At 33.1% G+C, this 12200-nt stretch overlaps 2 protein-coding genes across 6 annotated transcripts; one reads left to right on the forward strand and one right to left on the reverse strand.

The window, feature by feature from the left end:
* The first annotated feature begins 1163 nt into the window (after positions 1-1163).
* LOC116778867 (uncharacterized) lies at positions 1164-6351 on the forward strand. 2 transcript variants are annotated; one of them, XM_032672920.2, is made up of 7 exons: positions 1164-1323; positions 3258-3394; positions 4102-4366; positions 4453-4664; positions 4737-4962; positions 5503-5792; positions 5970-6351. In XM_032672920.2, the coding sequence occupies exons 1-7, from the start codon at positions 1308-1310 to the stop codon at positions 6195-6197; spliced, it is 1374 nt and encodes a 457-aa protein (XP_032528811.2). In that variant the 5' UTR covers positions 1164-1307; the 3' UTR covers positions 6198-6351. The 2 variants fall into 2 exon arrangements, with proteins under 2 accessions (XP_032528811.2, XP_032528812.2); XM_032672921.2 differs by lacking the exons at positions 4453-4664; positions 4737-4962.
* A 334-nt stretch (positions 6352-6685) lies between these two features.
* LOC116779079 (uncharacterized) lies at positions 6686-11752 on the reverse strand. Of its 4 annotated transcripts, XR_004354164.2 has the most exons (7): positions 11468-11749; positions 11221-11354; positions 10911-11142; positions 10364-10605; positions 8641-8935; positions 8384-8560; positions 7598-8011 (listed from the first exon to the last, which is right to left on the reverse strand). XR_004354164.2 is itself a non-coding variant. In XM_032673241.2 (5 exons), exons 1-5 carry the CDS (start codon positions 11481-11483, stop codon positions 6861-6863), a joined length of 858 nt encoding a protein of 285 aa, XP_032529132.2. In that variant the 5' UTR covers positions 11484-11752; the 3' UTR covers positions 6686-6860. The 4 variants fall into 4 exon arrangements, 2 of the variants coding, with proteins under 2 accessions (XP_032529132.2, XP_032529131.1); XR_009753941.1 differs by lacking the exon at positions 8641-8935 and having other exon boundaries at positions 11468-11750; XM_032673241.2 differs by lacking the exons at positions 7598-8011; positions 8384-8560; positions 8641-8935 and adding an exon at positions 6686-7094 and having other exon boundaries at positions 11468-11752.
* Between the last annotated feature and the right edge of the window lie 448 nt (positions 11753-12200).

Consider the following 12200-nt stretch of genomic DNA (forward strand, 5'->3'; position numbering starts at 1 on the left):
TCTCGCTGCTGCTACCGGTTAACGTAAATAATAAATGGCCCTGAAAGCCAAAGAATTAGATTACGGAATACCTTGAAGTACAAAAGTGGTCACCCTTGATAAATATCTGTCCTTCAGCGGTATATTGAGGCAAAGTCTAATTCTTTTCTTATTGTTATAAAGTAATATATTAAAGAAGTCTTTTATATTTTTGAGGACACTGATTAAAAGGAAAGTCTATTTTGTGTAGAGCACTTCTGAGAATCGTTCGTATTATATTTAAACCATTGCATGATATTTTTTTTTATAGCAGACTAACATTATTTTAAGAATGACTGGCAACCATTCAAACAACGTAAATTTCTTCGAATGAAAGCAAATTCACATTTTTACTTAAAGAATATTTATGTTTACTAGTGTAATGATACAATACACAATATCTGATAAACCTTGACCCGTTAGGACAGTGAAGGTTATATACTAAATAGTTTATTGTTATTCCGTTCACTAACTTAAACCGGCTGTTCCGCTTGGGAGATTTCAGTACGCGCTGTCTGATCTTCAATTTTAAATTAAAATTTATTTATAAACGTTCAATAATTAAAAATAAATTTCATCTTTAAAGATTAAATAATGTTTACAAAAACAACGGATTTTGGAACATATATTTTTTTAATTTCGTTAATAATTTAGAATACATAATGTAACACTTCTTTTGTCAAAACCATTTCGAATGATAAGAAAAACCTAAAGAGCACCAAATATTTTTTCGTACATTCTTTTTTTCTCGCCTCTCCATTTGATTGCAAATTTTGTCAAGCCTTGCTTCAAGCTTCTTAATGCACCTCAACACTGTTAGGTTTTCTACATAAACACTTATGAATTTTTAACTAAGAACAAATAAAAATTTGGTATTTTTTCTTTTATATGATTTCCAACAAGAAGTCTATATATTTTTATCAATAAAAGAAATCTGAGATGCTTGGTATAAAATGTAACAAATATTCTTTTTGCTAGTCACAAAATACGCAGACGATCCGGTTAGTTAAAATTAGTTATAAAAATTAAATAAGTTACAAATACGATGCAGCCATAAAATTCGTCATGACTTAATCATAAGTTGAATAATTAAAAAAAATACGAAAACAGACATACTTCTGTGGTTGAATCAGGTAAGGATGACATCATACTCTGTTACGTAGTCTCGGAATCGCGGCCCTGAGATCGACCAAGTACCAACTTCGCTTGGCAAATGGCAGTTGGCTCAGTGCTCGCACTCAGCTCTCACGTACAGTAGTTTTATATAAAGAAGTTCATTAATTCCAAACATGGCAAACATTCTCGGTAAGTTTCAAACAATTCTACAAATAGCTCATTTAAATAGCCCACATTTTTAAATTACTTTTCAGTTTTGGTATATTCTAAAATTTTGATCTAAAAATTCTTTTTATACGAGCCGGTAGAAACAAATAACCGGCATTACGTTGGCTGGAGGCCAAAAAGCGATGTGTTCGTTTTAAGTTTCCTGAAATCGATCACAAATGATTAATTTCACTTGTTATATATAATTATTGCTGATCCAAACAGCACAACTGTGACATGATCATAATCAAGAAACCTTAAGAAATTATAACGCTAGTTAGCTTCAATCTGATTGGCTCATACTCTATTAATACAGCTTACATCATCACAACAACATCAATATTGTCAGACCTTAGATGTTGTGAGTAGGAGCTGTGACATTGTAAACTAATAACTATCTACACCGAGTAGAATGAGGTCATCAACAATAAATTGTTAGTCACAAATCACAATTGCAGCTAGACCTGCGAAGTATTCAGGCTTGAATTCAGTTTGAAACCTTAATAAGTATTTGATTAATTAATATTCCATGCAGATAAATAAACGGTTCCACAGATAACATCGTGTGAAAATGTATTTCCAGTTCTAACATTACTGAGTATGAATTAATTAGTTTTTTTGTTCGATAAATGCCTTCAAATTCTTTGTCATTTACGTAATCTTCTCGTATGGAATAGCAACCAAAATAGTAAAGAGTCAGCCACACAAAAAATAAAATAGAATCGAGTAACATTATAAAAAACCTATTTATATATGCTTTGATAAAGGTATTGTTAGAAATATGTTATAATTCTTATTCTACAACCACCACATCCGCAGATCCTTATGTGTTTCATGAATAGGAAACGGTGCCTCCTTACATAACTGGACCGTTATTGATTTGTCCGCTTAACCTCTGCAACACCATTGTCAATGCAGTACCTATAATTTTTATGAAGTAACAAAATTCAATGAAATCATTGAACAATATTAAAACCAACATTATTTTGGTCGTTATTTTAAATGATTGATTTGTTTAGTATACAATGCATGGTTTAAATACCAAGTAATTATTGCTGGACCATTTCAAACGCAATTAGTAATCAAACAACTTGTTATTTCATTATAATCTATGACGCTCCCTTATAATTGTTTAATAGTTTGTGTGTAGTACTTATATAATGTAATTTTATTATCTTCGGTAGCACGTCTGCCAGATACACAGGAAATAAAAAAATAATCGCTTATTATTTGAAAAATATGTCCTCGAAATCTCTTAGTACGTAAGTTTAGATTACAATCGATTAAAGAGAAATGGTAAAGTCGATGAACGTGTGTGCGCATAGCGGGGTGCGCCTCTCTGGCTTGTTTGCGCATACCAATACGATCTATTTTTAGGAATGCTGTTAGGAGACCCACTTGATTACAAACGGAATACCGGAATATCTATTTTATATATGTATTAACTAAATTAAGGCATCGATCCCCTTTCTTTCTTAGTGTATGAAAATATTCTGATATTTTATGTATTTTAAGCTGTGACATATTTTAGAAACTTTTAATGCGTTACCAAAGTAATATATTAAGACATGTTTGCATTTAATGAAAATTATTTTCTCTTTGCCTGTCTATATTTACGGTGTTATAGATTAGAGGCTATATAATAGGTAAAACTGAACGAGACAAAGCATTTCTCCCGTTTTCTTCTCTCTTCTTCTCCCGTCTTTTTTCTTTATTGTTTAACCAGTTTGAAAAAATTCATTCTTTTATCAAAGACTGTAAATATACACACTAGATGTTTTAATTGCAATTGCCATAATTAACAAACCAATATTTTTATAGTAAAATAAATGTACCTTTGTTTTTGAAAAAGTATGGTAACGATAAATTGCTTACGAAAATTGACGGTTTTTTTATTTTGCATAATTACCTTACAGATGTTGCGACGGAGGACAACCTTCAATACCATTTCTTCCCAATTGCCAGTGGCTCCGTCCAGTTCAAGATAAGATCACCTAATGACGCTCATATTGCCCTCACCATGGGCCCTCAGGAGTCCGACCCCATGGTTGAGGTATGATATATATTTTGATAAATTTGAGATTTCAACAAAACACTTCTAGTATATTTGATTAATATGTGCTACATATGTGCATGGGTGTACTAATCCTATAGAAATGAATGTAGACAGTACCTCTGTATCACCAACAACATTAAATGTAATTGGTATTAGTACTGGCCCTACCCAGTATAATCTGTAATCGTCTTATTGTTTATATCTAGTGTCTGTTAAACTTATTAGGATCAAGCATCACTATGCAGTATATGTAGATCAGTTAGCTTAAATTATCATTTGGTTGTCACAGTTTAGATAAAAAGTAACCGAACGTCTTACATAGACTGAACTAAATATAAAATTATATTGCGATATCTTAATAAGGTTTTCTCTGTTTCAAAATAAAGATTTGTAAATAAAGTATACATATCAATTAATTGAATAGTAGGTAATAATATATAGTAAATATATCGTTTATAATTACACATAATAGAACTATATAATTATGTGGATAATGGTTAAGTTTTGAACGTTTTGGATATATACAAATGTTTTTGAATTTTTTATCATACTCGGTCTCATTCAACGTAAAGGTTAATCGAAAATTTTATGTCAATCATTTAAGGACTACTGCCTCAAGATTAGGTTGTGTCGACTTTATAAACCAAATTTATATATAAACTAAAATAAAGCCATTCCAATAAAATCAAAAATAATCATTGCAGATATTCATCGGCGGTTGGGGCAACACAAAGAGTGTCATCAGACGGAACAGAACGAAACCAGAGAAGGCTGAAATTGACACACCCAACATTCTCAACGGTGGAGAGTTCCGTGGCTTTTGGGTGCGTTGGGACGGCGGCATTATTTCAGCGGGTCGCGAAGGAGAAGCAATTCCCTTCATTTCTTGGCAAGATCCGGAACCTTTCCCCATTGGTTTCGTCGGTGTCTGCACTGGCTGGGGCGCTAGTGGCACATGGAAGATTGAAGGTAAGTTGCTCATTTTACATCATTTTACTCATTTAAGGTCATACAAAATGTACCCAACATTTCATTCTCGGAAATTTACGGCACAGATGGAGCCGAGTTTAATACTCCGGACAAGTTAGAGTATAAATTCGGGCCGGTGGCAGCAGGATCTTTGGAATTCGAATATCGAGGACCTCACAATTGCCACGTCTGTTTGACATCGGCACCCGCAGAAATCGATCCAATGTACGAAGTCATCCTTGGTGGCTGGGAAAATACACAATCTGTGATCAGACACTGCAGACAAAAACCGGATAAGGTAGATAACGTTTTGACACCGCGATCCAGTGGGACATCGTTACTTAGCAAGTATATCTGTGACACTCCGTAGGTTACCGTTCCAACACCGAGTCTTATGAACGCCAATGAGTTTAGGAAGTTCATCTTCGAATGGCGCTGTGGCAGATTGACCGTCCGCGACGGAGGAACTGGTGCAATTCTCATGGAATGGGTGGATCCAACGCCTTTCCCTGTATTGCACTTCGGTGTCCGCACCGGTTATGGTGCAAGGGGCAATTGGCGTATTTCTCATTTCTACAAAGGGAACGCGCAGCCACGTTGAGTGACCTTCGATCTTGAATGCGCTTTAATGTTAATTGCTGGCACTGCATATAATGTCTTATTTATACAACAATTGCCTGTTAGCATATTACTGGTTGAAAACTAACAAATTAAACATAGATGGTGTTCTATATGTGTGATTATTCAATATATCCATTAAATATTTTAAGAAGTTTGCCCTCGAGATGGATTGTGTCTGGTAGGTTGGGTACATTTTGTGTGTTGTTGGTCTTTGATATGTTTATTATTTTCTTCTCACATTCTGTTTAACTATTATTAACCTTCTTATAGTCTTCTGTGTGTCATTTTATTGCTTCATCCACTACTCATATCTCAATTCATCCATGTTTAATATACGGAACTTAATAAGTTATTGAAATAACAAATTTTCTTTTTCTTTTGATTCCTTGTCGTTCATTATTCATGTTTTGATTTAGTCTCATTTGCATCCCAATGCTTATCGTCTCAATCATAAAGTAATAGCTTAGATGTGTATAATTTAATGTTTATATACTAAAAGTATCTTGTTATTGTAGTGCCTCCACCACCATCGGCTCCTTCCGCTGCTGCTTTATACAGCCCACCTCCCGGCTACCCTGGCGTCGCTCCAGTACCTGGATCAGGTGCTTCTGGCGTGTGGGTCGACGCTACCTCAGGACAAGTGCCTCCAGGTGCGGTTGTAGGCGGCCAAGATTGCTCCGGCGAAGCTTTATACGTAGCTAGAGCGCAACATGAAGGGGCACTACTCCCTGGAAAACTTGTAGGGTCTCACGGTTGCGCGTATGTTCCATGGGGTGGACAAGAACACGGAAAACCTGAATATCAGGTATGATTTAACGATATATTTAAGTATACTTTTTGGAATATATAACATAATAGTAAAACCTTTTGTATAAGGTTATATTTTAGAGTTAATTGAAAGAAAATTATACAAATTAACTATTCAAAAGAAAAATATTTCAAATAACAATAAGTCTAGTATAAAAATATCATAATGTTATAGGTTTTGGTTGGAGGTCCTAACAACTGGATAGCAACCAGCGGTTCCAACATTCCCCCCGGAGCCCTACCGGGAGGACAATCCGAAGATGGGGAGACTCTGTACGTCGGCAGAGTGAATCACGAAGGCAGCATCACAACAGGAAAAGTTCAGCAGTCTCATGGCGTTTGCTACATTTCATTTGGAGGCCAAGAACTCGGCTTCCCTGACTACGAAGTCCTCGTCCAATAAATTACGCTTTTAGCACTCTGTGCAGCTTAGTGTTCGTATGTAATCACGTCGTGCCTGGATGATATTTTAATGCACTGCATAATACACATTTATTTTGGTTACACAATGGCCTGTTAATATATTTTTTATTAAATTATTTTTAATAATGTATAAACTTTTTGTATTATTTCCTATTTCCTATTGGAAAAATTAAAAAAAATATATTTAAGTTCAATATTTAACTATTGGATTAAATGATTATTAACGTCGTCACCTGAGGAAAATATACCTTGTTATAATAAAGGCACAGGTATCTGCTATAAGCATTCATAATATAATAAGATTACCCACAGGTTTCGATTTCTTGAAGATCACTAGAAAGAAAGCCATTGTACCCCATTTCAGGACTAATTCCTCTCCTGAATATTTTGAAATGAACTCATAAGTAACGATTATAGCTTCTGCCATTTGTGTTACTTAGCTTTTTATCCAAAAAGCCCAAAAAAATTTTTACAACAATATCAATAGTCAGACTTTTAGGTCATTGCTATTACTGTTTGCACTAGATAATCTTAAAAAAAAGATTTCAGAAATTTTTATATTGCTTGTCATTGTAAATGAACCTATATTATTTAACTGCAGGTTCTCAGCAAAACCACTTTCTACAGATGTCTCGGATTGTTTCTAGTTTGCTTTTACTAAAGTAACATATTTCGGCTTAGCGATTTCATTGCCCTTATATGGGACATAGCAAACTCTGTGTGAAGGCACTACTTTCCCGGGTATGTAATAGTCCTCATGTACTGCGCGACCGACAAACATTGTTTCGAAGTATTCTGTACATCCACCGACCATTGCCTCAGCGGGTATGCTGTCTCTCTCAGTCGGAAACCAAATACCATCATAACCGCACAATATCTGCAACAAATTCCCACCGATTAACATTTTTTTGTGCTCGTGTGTTGACGGATTTCTGTCATGGCGCACAGCAATCAACATTCCTTGAGTACACTCCTTGAGCGTTTTAAAAGATTTGCCTTATTTTTCTCAATAGTAATAAGCGGTTCTACATTCAACAACGAATACGGAAGCCGTCAAAGAAACATCGGAAAACCGTAGTAGACGTTCCTCTTATACACTTGCAAAACTCGATAATTGAAACTCTTGTACGGGTTTTATGTAAATTGACTTATGTAGACACATCACATCACATTCGCCGAAGAGTTCTTATATTCGCAGTCTTAATTTATCCACTTTCAAACAAGGCTCATCCATACTCAAGGGGAAAAAAATTAATTCGCCAACGCATTCCAAGACGGTGCATATTAAAAAAATAGTCCGTCTAAAAATAGTTATCTCCTATAATACAGTACTTTCATTATAAGTCAGAGTCGTAAGAGGATTGTGGAAATAATAAAGAATTTGAGCATTATAATAGTTTATTGTTTGAATAATTAAATACTGATTACATCATAAATGACTCGGAAATTAAAACTATTCCTATACTTGAGGGTAAAACGGTTACATTTAATTGTTCACGATAATATTCAATGGTAGTACGCCTATTCCTCGGGGTTAAGAACGGTTAAAATTTCGTATGTCGAGCTCCATTGAGATTTCTCTTCAGAGGCATAGTCGCAAAACTTAGTTAATGTTTTCAGTGATCCAGGAATAACACCGGTCGTATCTAAAGCTCGGCACACGAAGAGAGGTTCTTGGTTTATCCCGGACACAGACTGCACTAACTTGTAACCACCTTGCACCGCCCCCGGCAAGGACATTTTTTTAATCGTCGGTCGTAGCAACTTCCAAATTCCATCATATCCACAAAGTATCTGAAAAAACGTTTTCAAGTTGACATATCTGTAAAATTTATTATAAATAGAAAAATACGGAATACGGAATCATAAATCATCTTATTTAGATATGAATTAGCCATCCCTAAAATGCAAAAAAAAATTATAGCCACCAAATGTTTAGGTATTCTTGCAACTTAATAACGTGACGACATTTCCATTACAACCTATTTACAACAAAAATACGGTAATAAGCACATACGATATTATTTAAATATAATTGAAACTTCTTCAGTCAGCATTTATTTATTATTAAAGGTCCCAAATACATTTGAACGTACTTATCTTACTGGATTAGACTGGATTGGACTTTTTTAGATAACCCGATAATCGATATATCTAATGACTTACTATCAGTGCAATGTCACTTGAACATTTCGATTGGAAGCTCGAATGGGACAGGTTTCCGTGACAATTTTCTTCTCCATACTAAATTGCACTACGGTTATGACTAGCGAACGGCACTTAACCGGAACCAAAAACTCGTGATAATTTCAAAATCAGGATAACACAAGGAGATGTCTAACGCTAAAAAGAAAATAAAAAAAAACAATAAAATAAAATCCAAAAAAGAAAAAAAAAATATTCCAAATATCAATTTTAGGTACCACAGCTTGTGTTGAGTGCGTTTGGCAGTAAGATGAATTGTTACAAATGAAGATGATTCCTACAATTTAGCAACACTAAAATTTCGTAGGACTGATTAGATACAGTCCTATCCTCGTATGCCAAATAACAAACTTTGTGCGAAGGAGCTATTTTGCCCGGCATAAGAATATCGTCATATAGCGCCCGACCGACAAACATATCCTCCCCGTATTCTGTAAGACCACAAATTGGCGCCCCAAAAGGAATTATATCTTTCTCGGTTGGGACCCAAATACCATCGTACCCGCACAAAATCTGTAACAAAATGGTTACTGATTGCATTTGAAATGCTATTTTGCAGGAAAAAATATTTCCCTATTCTTTTTTCTTTCCATATTCTACAAGAGAAATCTTGTTAAGCAACGAGATGCTTATCAGCCATCGATCTAATTTTCATATGAATAGTCATAAGGTTTGAAACGCGGAGTCGACAAAATTTTAAATTATAAAAGATATGAAAATCAATAAAGTAAAATTCGGTTTAAAATCTCGATTTGTTTGTTCTACATAAGCGATAACACGTGAACTTTGAGCCCAACTGGTGTAGAACATGAAGCAATTCATGATTCACCTAAGAATAACCCCGCGATCTTTACTTTACTTAAAGGGACGCTTAGGAAGTCTTAACATCATCAAATAATATTTAACAAAGATTTATTTATAACGCAAATGATTTGTTTCCATGATCATTCTGATTGTTATTTCGAACTTTGTTTTTGGTTATTATAATTATATAATGAAGTTCGCCTGTCGGTAAAACATATTGAATTTCAAAGGATTTAATTTGCGAAACGCACAAAACCACTCAATGTGTGTACCAATCAAAAAATATAATCTGTGATTCAAAAACAATAAGAATGTCAAAATAAAAAACATAACAGCCGCTCAGTATTGTTTATGGACTTTAGAGGCGTGTAAAATGTCTTTCCTACTATTAGTTTATATTTTAATTGTTTATATTATATAAGTTAACAGTATGCGTTGCGAATACAATAATCGTCGCTAGCTATGGTATTGAGTATTTACACATAGAACAAGTAATGTCGCAGCGCAAAACTGTTCGTCGTTCGGTGTTGTAACTCCCATATATAAAAATTAAGCTTGAACTTTTCGGAAATATATTGATATTAAACAAAATGTCTAAATACATTTTAAATATAAAAGGCAAGCGGCCATTTTGAAATTATTGTATTTGACATCGGCAAGCGTTGACGTCATAGGAAACGCGATATTGGAGAATTCGAAATAGCACTTTATGTAATTTTGGTATTATTTTTTTTATATACAAGTTACTGAAGTAATTTTAACTTTTGTATTTGTTAATTAATGATAAAAGAATTTAAGTTAACATATGTGACACTTACATAAATATTACCTTACTACGAACAATTGTTTGATTCATTGCAACATTAGAACTCTAATATTGTTTATACTCAGCCACACAAAATAAACAAACATGCAAAAACATTGAAAAACCATCTACCTCCTAAATATAAAAGTTAACTTGGTAACAAATTAACATTATAATTAACAAAAATTTAGCTTAAATAAAAAGTTAACATAGCTTTTAAATAAAAAATAAATTGATCTTACCAAACCTATGAAACCTTACTATTGAATTTTAACATGCAAAACAATGTAATGTTAAATGATTTTATGTCATAGTAAAAGCTGTAAGTATACCTCTATATCTTCAGTTTTTCGGTGTGACCGATATCCCCAGGCCACAAATCCAGCTTTCTCTGAAGGTACATACTTCCCAGGTGTCAATGCACTCTCATGCATGACTCTCATTATATAAAGAATTTCATTTTCAAAACCTCCAATTAGAGCGCCTTCTGGCAAGACACCATTAGTCATCTTAACCCATCTTAGCTTTCCAGTATCTATCTCTTTATAAACAGGATCCGGCAAATCGAGGGGCACTGTAATTAAAATTTGTAAAAATTTAAAGTAAAGAGTTACTAACATGTAAGTGGTCCAGTTTATACAGCATTATATGATTTAAATATTACTTTCTAGAAAAAAATCACAAGTTAACAAATATTAAATATATTAACTTTCATAATAATTTTTATTTTTAATAAGAACCTTCTCATAGTGAATAACTTTCTCAAAAGAATTTGAAATTCGTAAAATTTTAAGTTATTATGATAGTAATAGATTTGTCATGTGTTAAATATTTCGCTTGGAAACTGTTAAAAAGTGTCTGTTTGTGATTTATACTCACATTGCAATTTAAATTTCACAATGTTTCGTTTGAATGTGGAAAATGTCAAATATTTGATATCTTTGAACTTGGTTGTCTCTGCTATGGGTGTAGATAAACCGCCGACACCGAATCTGATTTGATTGTTGTACCAACTAACCCAAAAAGGTCGGTATTCATGTTCTGATAGAATACCTGGCGTTTTGATTTTATCAGTTTGAACAATCCAGGAAAATCGGTTACCAATTACAATCTAGAAAACGTTGTTGGTCATAGCATGATAAACTAATTGTGTCACACTTATAATAAAAAAAAACTTAAGTATAGTTACCCAGTGAATAGTATCATCACCAGGGCAGCTTGCTAGCCCAATAGCAACACCTCCTTTGCTTTTAACAGAAAATTTTAAAGCACAATTTCCGATTTTATAGAATTTGTTTTCTTCCTTATTTGATACTGTTAAATCTAGAGTTCAAAATATTATTACTAATTAATTTCTTATTATTTCCTTAACAAATATTTACGTATCATATATGAAACAAAAATATTAAAAGTAATTGAAATTTATAATATATTACCCGTAAAATCGACCATGTTTAATATAAATGAAGAGATATCTTTGGTTAAACAAATATATTTATAAATGCAACAGAAAATGCACTTGAAACATTTATGTCTTGGTTTATAATTTATAAACTGCTTTCCTATTACTAATTTATTGTTGTAAAACAATTATGTTTTAATATAATAATTCACAAGACTAAGATTTGATAGTCACAATATAAGAAATATCTTTTAATAGCAACGGCAAAATGTCGTAAAGAGACACAGGGTGCAGCCGACAGCGAACTGCCTATTGCCTACTGCCTGGTTACTTTTAACGGGGTTCGGATTGCCATCTGCTATATTCAAAAGCTCCCCAAAACAAAATTAAAATTTATATCAAAAGGAATTTCGACTACAATAGTATCTTTTTTAGTAATAAGGGAAGATTAGGAAGGATATATAATGGTAATAGCAATATATTACATGAAATTATGGAATTTTGTGACTAGTTTTTAGCGTTGAAAATAAATTTAAAAATCTATTTTAATGTTACAATTTATTTTTTAAAATATCGTATTTACTATATCGCCCCAAATAAATTTCAAATTAATCTAGATATTCTTGAATGCTTTAGTATTTATTTTTTATTTTTACATTACTAGATGAGAATTTTTCGATACGGCAATTTATATTTATAAGCCAAAGAGTGAAAATGCTACACATTTCTTATAGCTAGAAACATAATATTGTTCTGAGTTCGAGATT

This window comes from Danaus plexippus, chromosome 6, assembly GCF_018135715.1.
Source record: "Danaus plexippus chromosome 6, MEX_DaPlex, whole genome shotgun sequence".
Classification (NCBI taxonomy): Eukaryota; Metazoa; Arthropoda; class Insecta; order Lepidoptera; family Nymphalidae; genus Danaus; species Danaus plexippus.